The 21,400-nt window shown below is 37.1% G+C and overlaps 5 protein-coding genes across 6 annotated transcripts; all 5 read right to left on the bottom strand.

Annotated features, from left to right (window-relative positions):
* Positions 1 to 939: 939 nt before the first annotated feature.
* On the bottom strand, positions 940 to 6,292 carry LOC116017027 (late embryogenesis abundant protein D-34). Of its 2 annotated transcripts, XM_031257533.1 has the most exons (4): positions 5,324 to 6,292; positions 1,900 to 5,225; positions 1,413 to 1,715; positions 940 to 1,309 (listed from the first exon to the last, which is right to left on the bottom strand). In XM_031257533.1, exons 2-4 carry the CDS (start codon positions 2,227 to 2,229, stop codon positions 1,133 to 1,135), a joined length of 810 nt encoding a protein of 269 aa, XP_031113393.1. In that variant the 5' UTR covers positions 2,230 to 5,225; positions 5,324 to 6,292; the 3' UTR covers positions 940 to 1,132. The 2 variants fall into 2 exon arrangements, with proteins under 2 accessions (XP_031113393.1, XP_031113392.1); XM_031257532.1 differs by having other exon boundaries at positions 1,900 to 6,292.
* A 267-nt stretch (positions 6,293 to 6,559) lies between these two features.
* On the bottom strand, positions 6,560 to 7,419 carry LOC116017028. Its single transcript, XM_031257534.1, has one exon. It carries the CDS (start codon positions 7,203 to 7,205, stop codon positions 6,702 to 6,704), a length of 504 nt encoding a protein of 167 aa, XP_031113394.1. The 5' UTR covers positions 7,206 to 7,419; the 3' UTR covers positions 6,560 to 6,701.
* Positions 7,420 to 10,285: 2,866 nt separating this feature from the next.
* Positions 10,286 to 13,298, bottom strand: LOC116015096 (tRNA (guanine-N(7)-)-methyltransferase non-catalytic subunit wdr4). Its single transcript, XM_031255101.1, has 10 exons — positions 13,079 to 13,298; positions 12,790 to 12,951; positions 12,098 to 12,275; positions 11,901 to 11,957; positions 11,754 to 11,824; positions 11,558 to 11,636; positions 11,367 to 11,426; positions 11,156 to 11,259; positions 11,003 to 11,063; positions 10,286 to 10,892 (listed from the first exon to the last, which is right to left on the bottom strand). The coding sequence occupies exons 1-10, from the start codon at positions 13,210 to 13,212 to the stop codon at positions 10,521 to 10,523; spliced, it is 1,278 nt and encodes a 425-aa protein (XP_031110961.1). The 5' UTR covers positions 13,213 to 13,298; the 3' UTR covers positions 10,286 to 10,520.
* Positions 13,299 to 14,762: 1,464 nt separating this feature from the next.
* LOC116014764 (F-box/kelch-repeat protein SKIP30) lies at positions 14,763 to 17,636 on the bottom strand. The gene is made up of 2 exons (XM_031254713.1): positions 17,374 to 17,636; positions 14,763 to 16,153 (listed from the first exon to the last, which is right to left on the bottom strand). The coding sequence occupies exon 2, from the start codon at positions 16,064 to 16,066 to the stop codon at positions 15,029 to 15,031; it is 1,038 nt and encodes a 345-aa protein (XP_031110573.1). The 5' UTR covers positions 16,067 to 16,153; positions 17,374 to 17,636; the 3' UTR covers positions 14,763 to 15,028.
* Positions 17,637 to 19,167: 1,531 nt separating this feature from the next.
* LOC116017453 (non-specific lipid-transfer protein-like protein At2g13820) lies at positions 19,168 to 20,556 on the bottom strand. Its single transcript, XM_031258041.1, has 2 exons — positions 20,168 to 20,556; positions 19,168 to 19,640 (listed from the first exon to the last, which is right to left on the bottom strand). Exons 1-2 carry the CDS (start codon positions 20,493 to 20,495, stop codon positions 19,411 to 19,413), a joined length of 558 nt encoding a protein of 185 aa, XP_031113901.1. The 5' UTR covers positions 20,496 to 20,556; the 3' UTR covers positions 19,168 to 19,410.
* Positions 20,557 to 21,400: the final 844 nt, after the last annotated feature.

Here is a 21,400-nt window from a genome sequence, read left to right on the forward strand (position 1 = left end):
CTCTTAGATGTATATATAATTAAATTATTAAGTCAATTAAACTATACTATAAACTTATTAAACGTGTCAACTAAATATGTTCAATTATATAGTGGATGAGAAAACTCATAAAGAAACCAAATCTGAATAAGTAGAAGCGTCTCCGACAATTAGCATTGGCATTGTCGATGGAATGATTGAATGTAGTGTGAGCTCGATCTTAGTAGCTAGGAAGTTGAGGTCGATCGGCAGCGAGAATATAGATAGATTAGTTGGGAATGGGAAAGGGATGATGCTTTGGGTACAAGACACGGATCGGATCGGATCATCATGCGATGATCGAAAGGTAAAGCTTCTGATCCGACGTCGTAACCACCTTGGCTTACCCAAACATCGGCAGCATCGATCAATCATAGCCCCGATATATATGATAATCCACCACCCACCGCCTATCAATCCCCCATCATATCACCTTCTCTTAATTTCTCCTTTTTAAGTCCTCCATTATTAGAGGTGTACTTAGAACCTTCTAACACACTTTTCCACCCCTTTTTCCCAATAATTTTCATATATGATTTAATCTCAAATTTAATCCTTATCAAAACTGAAATAACTCAAATTAATAGTATAATTTTGTATTCAAATATTATAAATTTGATTATTACCGCTTATACTTTAAAAATTTCAATACATAACTTTAAATAATAACTATAAATTTTCGTGTATGATTTATAAATTACTAAATAAAATTAAAATAAATTCTGTGTCACTCAAAATTGTCTGAGTGCATGTGGGCATGTATCCTTGCTAACCTTTAATATAAATGTTCTTAGCATGCATGTGGGCATGTATCCTTGAAACATATTTCAAGGATTTAATGAAAAAAAAAAAACTAATCGTCATTTCTAATGAGCCCCTAAAATTATATATGAACTAATTTAAACTGTTAAAACCCACAAATTTGTTTGAAAATCCGAAAATTTTCGATATATATATTCATATTAATTACACGCTTACATTGCATGAAGATTGACTACCATACGACCGATATTTACTAGTTTTAACAACAAAAAACAAACTTGTGGTACACACGTACATAGGCATGCATATGTGGGTAGTTATAGTAGTACGTAGGGAGGTTACTAGCATTATATTACACGGTGATATTAAAGGCGGTTTCTTGATTGATTCCGGCGGCCGCCGCCATGGAAGCCGCCACGCCGCCCGGATGTGTGGCGAGGTCCTCTTTGTTTCTTGCTTCGGCATTCACAACTCCGGCAGCATCTTCCACCGTCACCGGCTTATCATCCCCCATCTTCCAACTCGCATCCTACTCCAAACATGCCAATATTAATCGACTATGTGCATTGTAATAGATTCAGTAGTATTATATTAAAATAAAAATAGAGAGAAAATATATATATATATTATACCGTGAGGACATCGGCGATCTTTGTTTTGAACTCATCTCTTGTAGTTCTAGAGTTGATATCTGCTGCGCGTTGGGCGTCGGCTCCTACTCCTCCCGGCAAAATCTGCCCTAAGCCGGTAGCTCTCACTTCCGCAGCCTGTATTGCGGCCGCGTCGCTTTGGTCCACGGGCTTGTCTCCGGCGGAAATTGCTGTCGCCTCTAGCGCTTCTCCGATGGTTATACCATCGCTCACAAAAACCGGCGTCGGGGGTGGCGGCGACAGCGTCTTCTCCTCCGCCGGCGGTCGTATATATTGCCCCACAACCTTAAATCAAACGTTAAAAAAGATTAAAAAGTTCGTCATCCAGAGAAAGAGGATATATATATATGTATATATGTATATATGTATATATCAGGCTAGTCTACAGGATCATATTTAGAACAGACACAAATTAACAATCTCAGCCACATATATGCTTAACAATATATAGAGAGGTCAGAGAGGTTACATCTGCACCGACGGCTTCAGTGACGAAAGTGTGGCCGGCAATAACGTCATCTTCTTTAACAGAAACGCCCTGTTCTGTGACAACGTCGGTGACGTTGTCGGGGTCAACACGGGCATTCCTGACATTACGCGCGGCTGCTGATTGCATGACAGCGGCGGGGCCGCCCTTAATCGTCTGCCCAAACGCGGTGTTCTCGGCGGACTGCATGGCGGCGGCGTCTTGCTGGGTTATGGGTTTGGCTGCGAGTTGGCCGGAGACATCAAACACGTCTCCGTATTTGATGGGCTCTTGGCCACCGCTCTCCGGCCTTCTGGCTTGTTGCTGGCTCATTATTATAATTAGACACTAACTAATAATGTATATTCAGCTTCAATTTCAACTAACAGAGAAGACGTACGATGTTTATGTGTGGAAATGTTGTGGAATGGAATGTGGTTTTATATCTGCGGCGTGCACGAGACTATGAGAGGGATGATTCATGAATAGCGGTGGAGGACAGATGGGTTGATACGTGTTGAGAGGATTAGGGAAACACTTCAAAAAACAACTTACAGGTGGTACATACTACCACCACATTCTAATATAAATTTGCATGCCTATATTTTGGGCTGCCTGTACTTCCTTCTTGTACAATTTTTTTAGTAACTGTTGTAATAATGTAGTATATGTCTCACTGACTTAATTCAAACTTGTGATCTCTTGTGTAGGAGGTCTATAATTATGTTGACCACAAGATTTTTGACATGTGATAATCTAGATTTTTTAAAGTTGTTAAATTATATCTTAAAGTTTATAAATCCACTAATTTAATAGGAGTACATTTTTTGGGCATAAAAAGCCAACTTAAACTCAAATCCCAAGCTCACACTTATAGTATTCTATTATAATACAGCTATTGCAAAAGAACTAGCAACAGCTTCTAACGCTACAGAAAAACAATATATGTTGATAAGAAGCCATTGTCACACTATGCTTGTGAAAGGAATCAAGGAATTGAATACTACCTTACTGAAAACAAGTATTGAATGAGACGTTAATTCCACCCGCTAAACTAATGCATTGAAGGCTAGTGTGTAAAATTTCATATATTGCCATTTACTCTTGAAAGTATTTGAGTAATTATGAGACATAATAACTGGACATATTCAACCTCTAATCAGAACGGGTGCTCAGGAGAGAAATAAGAATGATGTAATTTTAAAAAACGACGCGGTGACATTTTTGTAAATACCTCGAAGTAAATGTGTTATTAGTGCAAGTAGTTGGTGCACATTTGCAAGTAAAAAAGAGCAAGTAGAATCACTTACAAGTGCACCTATTTTTATTTACAAGTGCAAGTAATTTACCATGATAACATTTGTGCGCTTAGGAGTAACTAATTATACCGTTAGGTGCAACTAGTTATATCGTTAAATGCGCTTAATATTGATACTCAATGTACATTTTACTTGCACTTGTAATACATTTTACTTGCACTTAGTACACTGTATAAAATTGCTACTTGCACTTCGATGTTCAATTGTTTACGAAAATACAACCACGTTTTTTTAAATAAAAAAAAAATCAGTGTTTTTCATTAGAAGCAAAGCTATTTGGATTTAATGAATTAAGTAGTACTCCGTATCATATATTTGCTATATCAAGTTTGTAGCTTTCTTTCTTTCTTTCTTTGCAACCCGAGAAACCCGCAACTACCTAGGAATCTAGGATGGACTAAACCTTGAAATATTGACAATTTGGCATGGATTTATTGGCCTTAATCCATATACTAATCTTAATGGGCCTAACCCAATAGCATTGAATTACAACACCAACACTAAAAACATATCCTACTTGTTTTCAGTCTAGTCCATGAACCATATCAGTATTGTTGAAATCAAGAACCAAACTCCCAACCAACACAAGTAAACAATGCAGAGAACACAACACAGAAGCACATAGAAAAACGTGGAAACTGAAAGGGGCTAAAAACCCTGGTCAGCATGCAATGCACAGGGTCATAAAATGCCCAAATCTATTGTTCATGATAGATAGATAGATAGATAGATAGATACTCCGTGGATAACATCACTGTTGTTGTTTAAAGATGAAAGCTTAATGACCAAAAGTTGTTGATGGCAGTCGGACAACTTCATGTTAACCCCACAAGTACATTTCCAATAGGTTCATGACTCTGATAGAACATGGTAAAGAACCAGAAAACCTTTATCATTGAGGTCTGCAACTCTGAGCCCTCAAGGGTGGTGAGAATGACAGGTGCTTGGTGATGTTATTTCACTCAAAACCAGAATCTATTCCAACCCCCATCCATCGCCCTCAAGACATAACTCGATTAGTTGACAACTCAAATAAGAATTAATAGCTCTATTTCGCTGACAGTCATAAGATGTGGGGTAGGGGAGTTATGAAATTGGTCTCAATGCCTTTCTCTACCAAAAATACCAATGCTTTGGGACAGAAATAAGGACCATTGAGATTGAGGTGTAATCATTTTTAGAATTTGTTCCTACCCTAGCCCTTGCCCTCAAGGCATAACTCAATCGGTTGACAAATCAAAAGAAACGTTAATAGCTCCGTTTCAATGGCAATCAGAGAGTGCATGGTTTGATTCCTACAATAGAAGTATGAAGTTGGCCTCAGTGCCTACTCTCTCCCGGAAACATTGATGCTAAGGGATAGTCAATAGAAAGCCCTCGCTCTCGGGACATAACTCAATCGGTTAACAAATCAAAAGAAAAGTTAATAGCCTTGTTTCATTGGCAATCACAAGCATGGCTTAATTTTTATGAGAGGTATAAAATTGATCTTGGTGTGTTCTCTACCACTCTACTAGGACCACCAATACTTTGGGACAGGGAGATGTGAAAGCCATCGGGATTGAAGTGCAATCCGTTTTAGAATCTTATTCCAACCCCAGTGCAAAACAAAGAAAGGGGAATGGACCAGATTCTCATAGACTGCAAAAGCAAAGCTATGAAAATTCCTCTCTCAAGATTAAAAAGTAAATAAATAAAATATGTCCTTTCCACCCATTTCTGATCTTAACATCACAAGCACTCCCTCCCTATCTATTGTCACATCACACAACATAATTGGTGTAGGAATATATTAGGCTGAGAACAAAAGAGGTGAGGGTAAAGGCATACCATCAAGAGCCCACTCACCCCATCTCCAAAGCCATTAACAGTTCAAACCTACAAACCAGACAAATCCCGCTGGACCAGCAGCCGATTCTTGAAAATTCTTCAGCAGGAAAAAATAATTGCGATGGTGACTACAGTCAATTGATTAAAGGAAGAATAGGGATATCCACGATAACTACCCTTCTGCACAAAAAAATTAGTTCAATCATTCAAAATACTGCTTATACAATATTAGCTTGTTTATATTCTCGACAACTTAATCCATTTAGTTGAGAACATACCACATAAAAAACCAAGTTGTGGGTCATCTGGTCTGGTCAGTTCTCGAAATTTCAGGTCTTTACTAGGTACTGCATATAAAAGATTATACTACTATCTTCCAACACTCCTCTCTCAAAAAACAGATTATAACTCATGCTAAAATTTCAGAACCACATAAAACTTGTGTATACAGGAAAAGAAACTCACTTCAATGCATGATATATGATGATTAGTTTACAAAAATCGGGACCTCGCAAGTGGAAATGTTTAGATTCCGGGAAGAAAATGAAAAACAGAACACAAGATGATGGCATAATCTGGTTCCTACAAGCAAACTTTGATGATACAGGTAAACTTCAGGGCGCTAGATTTAAGATATGGGGTCAACAGCAATAACATTAACTAGATCTACATCTGGGTTATGGTGATCAGTAAAGAATAATGAATTAGATATCATATAACCTAAAATAGATAATAAAAACATGTCTCCAATTGTCTGTCAGAACACTTCAGACAGCAGCGACAGAGTATTATTTAATGTTAATGCTCTGTTATATCCATCTTCAATAAAAAAAAAACAATTGAGACAAAGTGACAAACCACCTAACTTCAAAACAAATACAACTTACAACTACCCAAATCGCAAAGTGTTTCTCATAGACATCTTCACTTCACTACAGCTCTCATTGTTACTACCAATATGGCTTTAATTCTACATCAGCATTCGTTCAAAGAAAACTAGGTTCAGAGCACACAGACTCCCTAAAAACTCTTATGAGCGCGCATACTCTATAGCAGAGTAGCTGATACTCAGTAAGATAAAAGACCACCGAGACTAAGAAATTGGAAAGGACAATAGAAATAAGCAGATCAAGAAAAATTTAGCCAGTAGAGATGGAGGATACAAACAACTACAGTACTCAAATTCAAATGAATTTATTTAACACAAGTAACTAAGGTCAACAAAGTTATCATTAAAGGAGGCATTAAAAAGTAACATGAGTTCCAACATAAATAACCATCATAAACCATTCCATTCCACTTTGCACAAACCTCAAATAAAACAGAAGATTAGTGCTAAAAAGGAATCATATTTATAATCCATTCCATTGCACTTCTGATCATGATGGCAAACTATCCAAGAAAAGTGTATTTTTATCTAATGATTACAACTTTCAAATACTTTGTTATTTACCTGCAATTCAAGATAGCAAGAAAACAGGGGAATGGTAAAAAGGAACACCAGAAAAAAAGGATGAAAATAAAGGAAGGTAACATTTCATTTTACCATAACATCATTCATCTGTTGTTCCATTACCAGAACGAAGCCACAATTGAACCTTAAGAGAAACTGAAACAGTAAAAACAAAAACCAAGCAGGTTTGTTTTGTTGAAGAATTACTGTACAAAAACAAGCCGCTCAGCTCCAATATCTCCGGCATCTTCATCCTCGCCGTCTTCTTCGTGCGGCGGCCCTTTAGGCACGGTGACCACCAGTTCGCCGTCGCTAAACGCCGCGCTCGCCATCCCGGGGAGAGTCGACGCGGGGAGCCGAAACCGCCACAAATCGAGCTCCAGCTCAGTAAGAGGCGAGTCAACTAGGCCGTCCCCTCGGATTACAATCTTAGTAACGCCCGGGTAGATCTGGATGGTGTGGGCCCTGATATTATCCCCGCTAACGTCGTCGGTGGGAACGATGAATCGGAAGAAATCGCGCGTCTCTTCAATCAAAACGTCGGCGTCGGAGCGGAAAGGAAGCTCCAGTACCTTGGCAAAGATGTGGGGCAGTCGCCGGAGCTTCTTCTGTCGGCAAGTCACGGCGGCGTCCGCCTGAGAAAGCGCCGAAGCGATGTCGTATCTTACCGTGATGTTTCGTTTCTTGGGCACCGGGTGAACCTTCATGGCTGTAGAACCTGCGAACTCTGGGCGAATTCAGAGGAGAAGATTCCGAGTTCCGATAAGAAACGGGTGATTTCAAGAAACACAGAGAGAAGAACGCAGAACAGAAACCCTAAAACGAAACAAATTTTTTTATCAGATATGCAGTTTACTGTGTAGAAAATTGAGTTCTGGGCATTTGAGTTGTTGGTAAAGAGGAGGTTGCGGGATATATATGGAGGATGAGGATGGCAGGAATTGTTTATTACTACGGAGAAGTATACTTACAGCGCGTTTCGCTGGGGAATTAGAAAGGAAAAAACTACGGTTAAATAAAATAGGAATTTATGATAAGGTGTAATCAAATTTGGAGAGTGAGAAGAGATAGAGTGATAGAAAGGTAAAAATGTTTTTTTTTTCTTCTTCCTTTTGTAATAATAGTAATCAAGAGCAAATTTATAAATGTTTCCATTTTTTCTATACAATTTCTTGCCTAATTCACTGGGATGGGTATATGAAATGTAATTTAATGATTTGAGTGAATTGTAATTCTTTTCAACCAAACAATATAATTGGAATGGATGATGAATTTTATTGGAAAGAAATTGAAATTCATGTCAATCAAACACCCCATTATAGGTTGTTTGGTTGGATATAGGTGCAATTTAATTACAATATAATTCTTTACCCATCCAAACTACACAGTTTGGTTTAAAAGAATTACAATTCCACTGAATTGCAATTCCCCTCCATTTATGGAATTGGAATTCTTGGATCCCCATTGGAATTGTAATTCGGAGTAGTGGGGAAAGGAAAAATTAAGGAAATGACCATTTTACCCTTGTTGATGATGATGATGTATATTATTATTATTATTATTATATAAGGACATTTTAGTCTTTATATCACTTTTTCCTTTTCAATTCTCAATAATTATATTCCTCATTACCAAACAATGTAATTGTTTCATGAGGGTTTAACCGCGTCGAGAAAGACGAAGAAGTTGGCGCAAATTTCCTAATAAATTCACTTAAAAATAAATTATTAGTTTGGTGATCATAGGCAAACGACCACAAATACATCAATTAGGTTAAATCAACTGCAATGACTTCTCTTAAGAAAGAGGAGTGCATGACCACTCATGCCAATCAAGCTAGTTTGTAAGTTTTATTATATTATTATTGAGTAAGATAAGGTTCCAACTTTTACTGAGTTTTCCAAAAAAAAAAATTTTTTTGATTAAAGCTACTAATTTTGATGTATAATTTTATTTGATTAATTATATCCATTAATTAATTCATAAATAATTAATAATGAATAAAAAATATATAAATAGAAAGTTAAGTAAACATTGCAATTTTGCATGCATTCACATATCTTGCATTATAACGCGTTTTAAGGAAATACTATGAAATGAGGAATGATGGCTGCTTCATTCTCTCGTTTGTCTTATTCCACTCTTTTCCCTTTCTCAATTTGAAGATATATGATAGATTATTACTCTAAAGTTTTTCGATTGGATACTCAGGTCGATCGTAACACGTATTGATGGTTGATGTGATGATTAGTAAAGTAATATCAAAATATGCAATATCTCAATTGTCGAAATAATAGAGGGTGTTCTTTAACCGTATCAGTAAGTTAATTAACATCGATCGAATAAATTTTTATAGGCTAGGGAATGCTTGCTTGCGGGGTTACATCCATGGCGAATTGAATAATGGGAAGGGACATTTCGTATTAGTTACATGTTGTTTTCGGCATGCAAGCAAGACGAAAGAGGAAGTTGCGTGGATGTTTCCTTGTTTTTTCAAAACCTCCAAGACCAACTTCAAATCTCATAAAACAAAAAACCCAATCTTCCTTTTCGGCCTCAAATGCCACAAGCATTTTTCATAATAATAATAATAATAATAGAAGCAAATGTAATGTTGTTATTGAGGAAGACGCAAGTGCAACATAAATAATTGCGTCACACCACTGATCACCAAAGTCAGCACGCCTTTGAAGCCTCTAAACGAGTAGAACATAATTCTTAGGGCAGTCTCAATAGTGAAGTTTTTGAAGGTACCAACTATGAAAGAGAGGAATGAAAGAGAAGGAGAAGAAGAAAAAAAAAAGAAAAAAGAAAAAAAAAACGTAGCTTTTAACGCACCAACGGGCACTGCACGTACTCAACTGGGCTCAAGTAATGCCGAAACACGTGCCTAGGCGCCTGCAATTGCCTTCTCTCTACAGCGGGTCCCATAAAAAACCAAGGTCTTGCAGGAGGACTTTGGTCTTCTCTCTCCTCCACATAGCATAGAAACCTGCAAAAACCATCCAGAAACCAATTATTGTGGATGTCCTTATAAAAAAGTTATAATTTTGGTTTTTGCCATTGTCTTTTTTATTGAGCTCGCCTAAAGACCTTATTTTAATTTCCTTCCCTTCCTATTAATTTTACAAGAATGCTTCCCAATGTGTAGGTGAACAATTATATTACCTAAAATAATTGAACGTGAAATTTAAGAAAAAAAACGCCTTAATAGTTGATTTTGCTAAACATAGAATATAGTATGGAATACAAGTGTTAATTTTATCTCCTAATATTTATTTATTTATCAAGGGTTCATATTTTGCAGCAGTATCAGTATGTGAACTCCAAATTGGATGTGGTCTATAGAGCTTTGAATTAAACCCAATGAAATAATTCAAGTGACAACTGAGCTCTCTTTGTGGGGAAGAATTTTGAGAGAATCCGGGTTTAATTCTCACAAGTAGCAATTTTTCCTAGGCGAGCTCTCGGAGCGTGCGAGAATTAGTCGGGTTGACCCGATCAAAACACCATCTTTGAATTAAAGATGCTCTATCAAATGCATTCATAGGATGAAGCAAATTGAATCTATCGAACACGTTCATATCTTTGCGCTCCATAACCATACTCGCATTCATTTTCAAATTTTTAGAGGTTTTTTTTTTTTTTTGGAAACAAATTTTTAGAGGTTGTTATGCTTGGATACTTATAATAAAGTAATATAAAGTTTGTGTTTCATTACGTAATTTTCTTTGGCACCACCAACTCCATTGACAGAATATAAAAAAACGCCGTGCAAAATTGAAAATTGTTGCATGAATCAGCTCATTCCTACTTTCGTATTATATATAAATAAAAACTTGAAGTAAACAAGTTCAAGAGAACTTGGAAGTCCATTAAATAAAAAAAGATAAGAATGAAGCAAAACCAGGGTAATAAAAACTAGTTTTTACAACAATTATCATCAGAAAGAAGGCAATAATGCCAACATGCAAAATCAGCATAGCCTTCTTCCATCTTTATAGAACAAGAAATCATACTCTCTACTTTTTCTTGTCGTTCCTGCCTCGCTTTCTGAATTCTCGTCTCTCTGCAGAGTACTGCTTCTTGATCAACAGATTCCGCATTGCTGTCTTCACTGCTTCAGCGGCTGTTAAGAAGACTTCGGTTTTTATACACAAATCTCCTTGCAATTTCTCGAGCGTTGCTTCTCCCCCTGGTACGTCTTTGTCTTCTAAAAAGGATGGTTCTTGATCGGTCTTCCCGAAACCAGAGAGGACCCTCACGCGTGCCAAAGATCCTGATTCGGAAGCATTTAAACTGGAGACGCCCATGACCAGCCATAAAAATTCTGCTGAGGTAGCTCCCGCTCCCAAGCTCGTAGGAATGAAAGTTTCCCCATCAATGCGCACCACCTGCAAAAAAAAAAAGAAACAATTCGTGTTTTGGGGAACGGAGCGAAGTGACAGTAGAAGTTCAAGGAGCAGCATAAATGATTTATTGCCATGAGTGGTAGACGGGTTACTTTGAAAACAGAGAGACTTTTTGTTGAAAGGTCACAGCTCAACAACATCACTCCCGGTAAGCTGCATTGTGATCGAAGAAAGGAACGAAATACCAATCAGAGCTTGAGAAGATGAAGAAGAAGATATTAAAAATATAAAAAAGATAGTTTTACCTCTGAATGGCCACTGCAACAAGAGATCCATCTGGTGTTGTACAGAGATCAGTGACAGCAGGAATAATATCTTCTTCCCCACCATTTGACTCTGCAACTCCTGCCTAGAGTAATGTTCGGAGAAGTGAAAATGGAGTTAGAACTAATACGGTCTAGAAGAAAAACGATAGTATAGTTCAAATGTTTTTGGGTACTAGAGAAGAAAAGCTACCTGTGATCCAACATGGCATGTGTCTAGAAGAGAACCACAAGCGTAGTCCCATAAGCGAATCTGAAAAAATTTCAGCAGTGAGATCCACATGACGCTATACCAAAAAAAAAATACAATGGGGAACTGGATCCTAATATACTTAATATTAACATTCAATAATGCAATATCTTGGATCGGCCACTTTCACTCACAGTTGAATCACCACCTCCAGAAACTAAAAAACCCTGTGGACAATCCGGATTGCAAACAAAGGCAAGGCAGGTGACAAACCTGATAACAAAGAAGTCCAAAAAATGTGTTAGCTATAGCATCCACAGCACTTGTTAGCTTAACTATCATCTTTCAGGAGATAACTGTCAGCATATGCACTTCAAGAGAGATACTTACTCGGTATGGCCAAGACAAAAGCTCTGAATCTCATGAGCTCCATTTAACGGGTTTTGGGGAAAGAGAGTAACCTAAAATTTTGGAATATAAGAGACCTCAAAAGTTACAAAATCACATATTCCTAATGAGTATGGAAAGCTATATTACTCGGATTTTGAAGTCCCGATCAGCACTAATGATAAATCGCCCATCTGGTGAAAACTCCTGCTTGGATAAGCATAAATTGAAAATAGCATTAAATACTTTATTTATTAAAAAAGAAAATTGATAAATCTCAAGACACCTGCTGAAAGGAGTATAGGAAAAAAAAACATTATGTAAGGAGCAGGCAAAAAAGCCAATACCAGGCTAGTAATGATGCTGCAATAGTGGGAAAGAATTGGAACTGCCTTCTTATTGGGAATATCTTGCTTTTCAGAACTCTCTATATCGGTTACATATACCATCCCAAATTTGTCTGCAAAGCACACAAAGCGACCATTCTTGCTTATAGCAACAGCACTAACTCTTTTCTCTGATAAACTGTTAACAGGACCAAGATTAAGATAAATATGTATTAGCCTATTAAACATGTACTATTTCTATGAGCTTTTGTTGACTGAACTATCCATTTTAAGAACAAATCATCATCATATGGATAAAAGAAGCAACAAAAATTAATTTTATAATTTACCAATATTATCTATGGACAAATCAATATTCACCACATCAAAAGCTGAACATATAAACATCAGAAGCAAAGTGCAGCTTGGTTTATTACTTCATGCATAATAAGACAAAAGAAAGCAAACTCCATTGTACTAGTTAAAACTTCTTACTGTCTAAATCCAGAATATCCAAGTAAAAACTCTATTAAGCTGAAATATTCAAAACAGCAAGGAAAGTTTAAAGTTAGTTACTTTTTGCTTGGGATATGGTCAATTTTAAGATTGAGCTAATTATAAACTAGCTTCTATATCTATATCTTTAAACTTTAAAGTATAAATCTTTAATGTTATTATACTAAACTGCCTGAAATATGACATCAGAAACTTACACAGAATGTGTACAACGCCAAGAATCAGTGACCCAAATCTTAACAAGCTTGTCATCCCCTGCAGATACGAATAGCTTCCCTTCTGCTCCATATCGGATGGCTCTAATTGAATCCTTGTGCTTGTTTCCTCCAGACTCATCCAGCAACGACACTGAATTACCTCTGCCAGGTAATTGTTGAGTAAAAAATACGATATAGCCGTAACAGCAGTTTTGTTTTTCTTCCAATTCCGCTTTAACAAACAAAAAAGAAGATTTCTTTAGGTTTAATATCATCTAGGGTGGCTTACCGAAGATTGAAGACGCGGAGGTCCGACCCAACAGCGACGGCAACTGATTCTTGGGTCGGATGAACTGCAATTAGTGCCGGAGCAGCCTCCGTTTCCCGGTTCTGCTCGCTATCATCCATGTTGGTTTCCTCCATTACCTTGCAGATCGAAATTCGAGTTCGGTTCCTTTCAAGGTTTAAGGATTAACAAACGTTTTCACCTAGGGTTTTTCGATTTTGTTTAGCGGTTTTGCATCGGATTATCGAGAGGAGATCTGAGAAACCGTAAAGCCCAATAAGACATTGAAATGGGTCAATAACCCTAAGGCCCGCAATTAATTTGGGCCTGCCCCCACTATAGTGCTCGACAAATTATTGTGTGGATTATAATGAAAAGTATATTTTTAATATACTAAAGTACATTATTTGTGTATTGAATGTACAATAATGTATTTTCAGTACTCAAATAATATATTTTTCTGAATATAATGTATATTTTTAATATATTAAAAGTACATATATTATTTTATAATATGATCCAGAAAGCTAATCCACACAATAATTATTGATAGTGCCCCATCCCAATTTTTTCTTTTAAATTTTGATTAATTTTCCTCGCTAGTGTTTTGATCAAGTCTGAAATTGTGTTATGATAAACACTTTTATGGTAGTTGAATTGAAATTGTGTTATGATAAAGACTTTTAGACAGTTGAGTTGGAGAATCACTACCAAGTTGCAATCTGAAAGATCAATGCAGGTGATGGGACGAGAACGAGTACTATTGCTAGAAATGGTCATGATAATTGTGTTGTGATAAGAACCTTCGAGTAATTGAATTGGAGAGCAACCTAAAATGTCAACACGTGATAAGGACGAGAAATCCAAAATTAGCACTCATTTAAATGGACATGGATACAACTTAAATTTTTTTTTTAAAATTTTATAACCCAAATATCCCAATTTCGCAAAGCTAATCTCTGAACAGCAAATTATGCTATGTACTCGGATCTACCTTGCAGGATGAACTCAGATCCATATTTACAAATTTAGAAATATATGCTTACAAGTTTAGAACTCTATATTCATAATTTTAAATCTTAATATACAAAATTACATTACTCTATATTCACAATTTTTGAACTCTATATTCACAATTTTGTTATATAGATTCAAAAATTGTGTTATATTATTGAATATAAATTTCTGAAATTATGAACATAGAGTTATAAAATTGTGAACATAGACTTCTATAATTGTGAATATAGAGTTCAAAAATTGTGACCATAGAATTCTAAAATTATGAACATAGAGTTCTAAAATTGTGAATATGGACTTGGATGCACCTTGCAAGGTGGATCGAGTCCGTAACATAATAACTGTTCCTGAACCCTACAAACTCGTCCATGACAAATTAGTATATTAAAAATGTACTTTTTATTTGACCATGTCCCATGCAATAATGATTGCTCATCCACCCCAAAGGTTCATGAGGTAACTTAAAAATCTAACCCAACCCCAACTAGGGAGCCCCATCTCCAGAAATTTTTGGACTTTTGGCGCCTTATGCGCCATACTAAGCAATGAGGGTATTATATTATGGAGTATAATCAGGCTTGACACAATACTAACAGATAGAAAGACAACATAAATTAGGGAATATGCATCTAGTTTCAGCTAAAGAAAAGAGGAAGGGAGCAAAACAAAGCAAAGCAAAGCAACATGGCAACACATGTATTTGTCATGTTAACATATAGTAAAGCTGGATTTTCAAGTATCCACAAAGCTACAAACTTTCTTGTAAAAGCTCTGCAAACAGAAAAGCAGTATGGTTTACATGCATGCAATTATGCAAAAACAAGGTAGCTAAGCTAAGCAGGAAACCCCGATTTCATAAACCTTCATCAACACCATAACTCTGAAAAATAATAGAAAGAAGTAACGAATAGCGTTCTCCACATTATCGATGGTAACCTAAATTCTCAGCTGTGCGCACCCAAGAATCGTTCCGCGGCATAATGTCATGGGAGAAACCTGGCGCCACGCTGGTCTTTCGCTCCCGAGCGTCAGAACATCGACATCAGATGTTGTTATGATGTCCCAGTTCCACCTCTCCGGGCCAATGACCCCTCCGATTATGTAAATGTCATCCCCGAGTCCTGTCATGGCAAACCCAATTCTTCTACGAAACTCAGATGCTGAACCTACCACCCTTGTCGATTCCTTTTCCTGATTGTAAATGAGGCCGTGGCTCATAACATAAAGCTTTCCCCTAACCACGGCCATGGGGCCCTGGAGCCAACCATAGTCATGTACAGTCCAACCTTGCTTCACACTTTCCAGGACTTGTACTGTCGACAATCCTTTGTGCAAAACGTGAACCTTATCGTCAATAACCACGCCCGTACATGCAGTATTATGAGTGTGATGGAGATCGGGTATTGAAACCCAGACGTTTTTCTCGGGGTCATATATTTCAGCTTTAGATATTGATTTCCTGCAGCTAGTAAACCCCCCGGCAACAACTATCTTTCCATCCAATACACAGCAAGCGAACATTGCACGTGGAACGATCATCGGTGTACAGAGGGTCCATTGCCAGGTTACCGGGTCATATTTCCAGACCTCATCAGTTGCAAAGCTTCCGTCTTGGTCACCAGTCAAGGGATCCACAGCATCACTGCCACCACCGAGAACAAAAAGCTTTCCAGCAGTGGAGACAACGCCAAAATGGGCGAGTTGTCTTATATTTGAAGGGAGAACGGGAAGTTTAATCCAAAGGTCACAACCAGGATCATAAAGCTGCCATTGATTATCAGGCTCAAAAGCGCACACACACAAAAATTCTTCAGATGAATTGACCTCTTGTCGAGCTTTGTATAGTTCACCACTTCGAACAGCTGCTCTCCAAGAACGAGAAACGAGTTCTAACTTGGGATGAAGGTAGAAGGGAACCCATGCAAGGCACCTTAGGGCAACCGCGTCAGGGAGACCTTCAATGAGTACAGCCATGACAGTTACACTTGCATCCAATCTCTACTCCGCAAAGAATGATGGCAATTTGCAGCTCTCGGCAGAAATGGTTTTGAAATTTGTAGCCTGCATGATTAGATAAAAGGATAAGCAAACACTAATTTCAAGAAAATTGATCAACTCTTATTTATATACTAATTCAACAAAAGCATATCAAGTTTTAGAAAGTCAATAAATCCACATAGAACCAGATTCGTAACTGCTTTAATAATTTAATTACCTCAATTTCATTCAGTTGTCAAAATATTTCTCAGTTGGAATATATAGCAACTGTTTCACACAGATAATAATTACACATCTCTAATGCACAGCCAATGTTGTAAGACTAGACTCAACATCATATCAGGCAAATGAGGTAAGATATATGATCCTATGTGGTACTGTATAGAAGCCTTGATCCGTTGATCTGGAATATCCTAGTATTAGAAAGGTTACCAAGCAAATTCAGAAGTTACCTCTAAACCGGGCTTTACACTAAGCCCTTCCCAACCTTGAAACTCGAATTTTTGTTCCAATTGTAAAAGCGTAGAGAAAAATAGAACCTAAAAATGTTGCAAATTGGAGATGGGAGAAACAAGCAGGCAGTAAAGGAGGGCAACTGAATAGTTCAAGGAAAACTAATCACCATGTCATAAGACCAAAACAGCAAAAACATTTGTGATGGCGAAATGCACATTGGCAGTTTCGCATCAGAACCTCAATCTTGAGTCTTGACAATCAGACATCACATTGGACAGTTACAACAAGTATATAATGTGAGTTCATTTCTCCAAAGTTCAAGAATCAAATCAGCTTCTTGGGTTACTAGTAGTTAAAGGGTAATCCCAGAGTTAATACACTCTCATTTCAGCAAATTATGATCAAGGCACTAAAGATCAGAATGAATCAACAAACACTATAACGCACAGCCAAAGAATTAACAAAAATCAACTCCGCAACACAAGAATTTAATCTTTCCGATAAATTCAAAATTTATTAGCAAAAGAACATACACCCACATCTTAAATTCATGAATCAATCCATGCAAACCCGAAGGACAATATAAATCAGGCCAAATTATAAAAATTAAAGCCCTACAACAAGATTCCGAACGAAAAATAAAAAAGAAAAGAAAAGAAAAAGGAAATCTGCGAAATTCACAATCTCATACCAGAAACAACATTACGAAACAACGCAAAAAATAAATGGGTTTTACCGGAACCCCAAAAGGAAGTCCAATTTCAGCAGATTTGAACCAAATTTGTAGACAAACAAAAAGAAAAAGAACAAGAAAGATGAACACTTGCCTGCGAAGCAAGCGCAACCCGAATTAGCTGTGCCCTTCAAGAATTGAAAGAGTGTTAAAGAAGGGTGGAAAGGGGTGCCGGAGAGGCCCAGTGGTCGCAGAATTTCGTCTGGAATTACAGAGTTATTATTGAAAAATAGCTGAAGGCTTGGTGTGCGTTTACCCTAGGACATGGGAAATGTAGAAATAGAATTAGGCACGAGTATATTCGTATTCCTCAATCGCTGTTGGTGCTCTGGGTTCTGGTTGTTTGGACAACCCGGATGCCACTCGCACAACGTGTTCATTTGGTTGACAAAACACACTAATATTCATTTTTATTTTTATTTTTCACTTTTTCTTGCTCTCCTTCTTGGCTTCTTAGCTTATCTAGTGCTTCAAATTTGGGAATTTCCTCACATGATGACAGCAAAATGCAATTAACCATACATATCACATATCCAACAAGTTAATCTTTCTTTCTAATTTCTGTTAGTAATATGATAAAAATGAAATTGACATGTTAACTGCGAAATTTGCAGTAATTAAATTGTGAAACAGTTATACCTTTTTTTTTTTTTTTATCAATGTAGTAGTTGAATTATGAAACAATTGGTACTTTTTTTTCAAATTTGTACGTATGTATGAAGTTGTTTCCAATTCAAAAACGGAATTGGATGTTCTCGAACACTGAGCAACAAAAGGAAAAATATTGCATAACGTGACATATCATGATTGATTAACTAAATAATTAAAACACAAACACGTTACCCTGAAAAGAAGTAGTTGAGTGGTGGACCATAACTCTTATACCTTAAAGTCATGATTTGCCGTTTTTACCAACACTTTTTCAATTGTGTTCATTACATGCCTGTCGTACATGATTTATTGCATAGAAGTGGGGTTAACGAGAATTTTAAACGCAACCTAGCATCTAACCCATAGCTTAGTAGTTGGTAGACTTCAGCTACTCACACTAGTACCATCTAAAGTACGAAATGCTATCTTTCCACCGCCTATATTGCTTATAGCAACCCCATCTATTGTTTTTTACCGCGTCCAGCATGAGGTGGAAAAAAGAGAATGTAAGAGAGTGATAATTGGGAATGCTCAAGACTTGATTTTTATGGGGTCTAGGATTGGAAGAGACATACGCAGAATACACGTGAAACACACTGAGCCATGCCCAGCATGGCGCGTGCAGTGCACATGCCAGCTTGACTACATGTGCTAGCTAGGCGCGTGAAAAGCTACTTGTTTGATTTTTTTTCTTTTTTCTTTTCCCTCACATTTTCTCTTTCATAGTCTGTCTACAAAAACTGAACAAAAATACTAACTATTGGTGGTGCTCTTACTGAGAATGATATTTCCCACACGGTTAAGCAGTCTACAGATTGGCCAGGACTGCTATCCAAATTGTGGTTGCTTGTGTCTCTCTCGTTTTGTAGTATTTTGTATTTTAATTGTAAATTAATTTGAATTTGACTTTTGAAAAAAGAAATATGAGTGTTTATGTGAGCAGGTTCATCCTACCACCGGCTAAATTTGTTTAGGAATTCTTTTATATGAAGTCCTATTTCTATTCTTTGATGTGAATAGAGTTATTTTCATTAGGTGGGTTCCAATAGATATGTGAGTATGTGACATTATTAAAATTTTGAAGAAAAAAAATTGAGAGTAAAATTTAGAGGTAGAAATAGTATTTTCATTTTTCTTTTTTTAGTCCTAACGCAATTTACTATTGGATAAACTCGGCTAAGGTTGCCGTCTTGCCGATACCGCAATCACTAACTAGTAACAAGATCTCCCAACCAAATGAGAATGAAAATGGAACAATATATTGCAAACTCTCATAGCGAAGCAAATACCAAGCATTACAGTACAATCAATATAATTAATCACACCAGACCAGTTACTCAAAAACACAAACTAATTAACAAAGAATAATGACAGGTTTCGGAATTGATACAATAATGGTACAAGTCAAAAGCTGCTCCCTCTCCATCGAGTAGAAATGATGCATTGTATGCTGGTATGATCACGCCGATGCCGTCGGAAATTAGATTCCAAAACCAGCCATAAATAATGTTGCAGCGAATACGAGGAAACCCAGAAAACGGAAAGAAGCTTTCGCCGCCGTGCCATCAGCCGCCGATGTGGGGCCGCCGGCTGTTGTCGAGGGAACCGTTTTAGACCCTGCCGGCGTGTTGGGAACTTGAGGCGGCGTTTCCTTCGCCTCCGACGGCGGCGGTGCTAGGGAACCAACCGGAGAACTCGCCGGCACAGCAGCTTTAATTTTAAACACCATTAACAACCGTAAGAAAGTGTTTATCATGTAATATATATAAAATATAAAGAGTCAACCCAAGTTGGTTAGAAGTAACTTATCATACTTCTTTTGTTTGAGTCGATCAGTTATAAAAATTTAATCTGATTTATTTTCTCGTGATCTAAGATTCATAATACTGGATTATCACATACACACAATCAATATATATATATATATATATATATATATATATATATATATATATATATATATGTTCAAATGTAGTTGTGCCTTTCCGTGGGTCGGTGTCTCTAATGTTAAAAAATGTACCATTCATTAGAAAACACACTAAAAAATACACTACACATCCGAAACCTAGTAGTATTTTTTTTTGTGATGCTTACCTAATGATACATATTCATGTGGTGTATTTTTTAACATTGTTGTATATTTGTATACATAGTAGTACGACTTCAATGACAGGACTGGCCTGATTATGACCATATATATATATATATATATATAACGTGTAGTGGGAATATCTTACCATTGCATTGGCTGACCGGAGGAGTTTGAACCTTGCAGGCGGCGGGCAAGGCGAGGGCGAGAGTTTGGTTAATATTGACGCCGAGATTCGAGCCTCCGCCGTTGAGCAACAGGCAAAGGCACTGCGGGTTGGACTGAACCACGCCGGAGAGCTGCGCGCAGCACGACGACGACGGCGCCGACGAATTCCCGGTGACGTAAGTCAAGCACGGCGTCAAACCAACCAGTGAGCTCATGCAGCTGTTAGACTGAGCCGTCGCTCCGTTCCACAGCATCATCATGGCGACAACAGCCACGACTAAACCCACCTCAGCCACCTTGGAAGCCATTACAAGAAACCTTGACGACAACAAGGATCGAATGTATGAAAAATTGAGATAAGATGGTTGGGAAATTGGAGTTTGAGTGAGGAGTAGAGCAATGATGTCTGCAATTTAAATGCGAAGAATCATGTTCATAATACAGATGGGTAGGTTTTGGTTGGCCAACTCTGACGACGGATGATTTGTTTTTGCTAATTAGATGCTGGTTCCTTAACTAAACCGGTTTAATTAATAGGATTTATTGTTGGATGATGATGATTACTACCCATACTTGGAATTGTGACAAGTGTTTGGTGTACTGTAATGATAACTACTATACCCACAATATGACCCTAACCCTGTTAATGAATTTTGCTAAAAACTCATAAGTATTATTAAGAGCATCACCGTCAATAAATAATTGTGAGTTATTAAAAAAGTAGTATATGACATGGAAGAAAGAGAAAGGGGGAAAGAGAAAGTTGGGAATCACATTTTGGGACAGTGCAAATCTAAGCGGGGGCCATCATTTTTTTATTTTAATTTTTTCCCTCCCATTTTCTCTTTCCTAATCACAACTACAAAAACTCCTCAAAAACCGTAAAATAACCTCACTAGTCACTACTAAGGATGCTCTAATATGTTTTAATGATAATGGCTGGTTTGATTGGTAAAACAAACAATGAGCTTAAGATTGTTATGTTTTTATGACGATAGTAGTTAATTAATCTCGAGCTCCTATCTAAAGGCATGCATAGAGTAAACTTGTATAATGTTTGTTTTAAGGCTTTAATGACCATATTTTAGATATTACTATATGATTTTGGATATATCATCAATCCATGGATAGATCTCATAGTTTTGTTTTCCAATGAATTAATTGATGAATTTGATGCAACAAAAAGTAGTTATGATTTTTAGATTAAAAAATT

The sequence above is a fragment of the Ipomoea triloba genome, chromosome 4 (genome assembly GCF_003576645.1).
Source record: "Ipomoea triloba cultivar NCNSP0323 chromosome 4, ASM357664v1".
Classification (NCBI taxonomy): Eukaryota; Viridiplantae; Streptophyta; class Magnoliopsida; order Solanales; family Convolvulaceae; genus Ipomoea; species Ipomoea triloba.

Excerpts from the sequence above, each read along its gene's own strand:
- LOC116017027 (XM_031257533.1), bottom strand. The coding sequence starts at position 2,229 with ATGAGCCAGCAACAAGCCAGAAGGCCGGAGAGCGGTGGCCAAGAGCCC. Across the intron at positions 1,716-1,899 it reads CTGAAGCCGTCGGTGCAGAT|GTTGTGGGGCAATATATACG; the intron begins GTAACCTCTCTG and ends GTTTGATTTAAG. Across the intron at positions 1,310-1,412 it reads AGATCGCCGATGTCCTCACG|GATGCGAGTTGGAAGATGGG; the intron begins GTATAATATATA and ends TGTTTGGAGTAG.
- LOC116017028 (XM_031257534.1), bottom strand. The coding sequence starts at position 7,205 with ATGAAGGTTCACCCGGTGCCCAAGAAACGAAACATCACGGTAAGATAC.
- LOC116015096 (XM_031255101.1), bottom strand. The coding sequence starts at position 13,212 with ATGGAGGAAACCAACATGGATGATAGCGAGCAGAACCGGGAAACGGAG. Across the intron at positions 11,825-11,900 it reads ATCGGGACTTCAAAATCCGA|GTTACTCTCTTTCCCCAAAA; the intron begins GTAATATAGCTT and ends CCAAAATTTTAG. Across the intron at positions 11,064-11,155 it reads GTTGCAGTGGCCATTCAGAG|CTTACCGGGAGTGATGTTGT; the intron begins GTAAAACTATCT and ends ATCACAATGCAG.
- LOC116014764 (XM_031254713.1), bottom strand. The coding sequence starts at position 16,066 with ATGGCTGTACTCATTGAAGGTCTCCCTGACGCGGTTGCCCTAAGGTGC.
- LOC116017453 (XM_031258041.1), bottom strand. The coding sequence starts at position 20,495 with ATGGCTTCCAAGGTGGCTGAGGTGGGTTTAGTCGTGGCTGTTGTCGCC. Across the intron at positions 19,641-20,167 it reads TCCGGTCAGCCAATGCAATG|CTGCTGTGCCGGCGAGTTCT; the intron begins GTAAGATATTCC and ends TTAAAATTAAAG.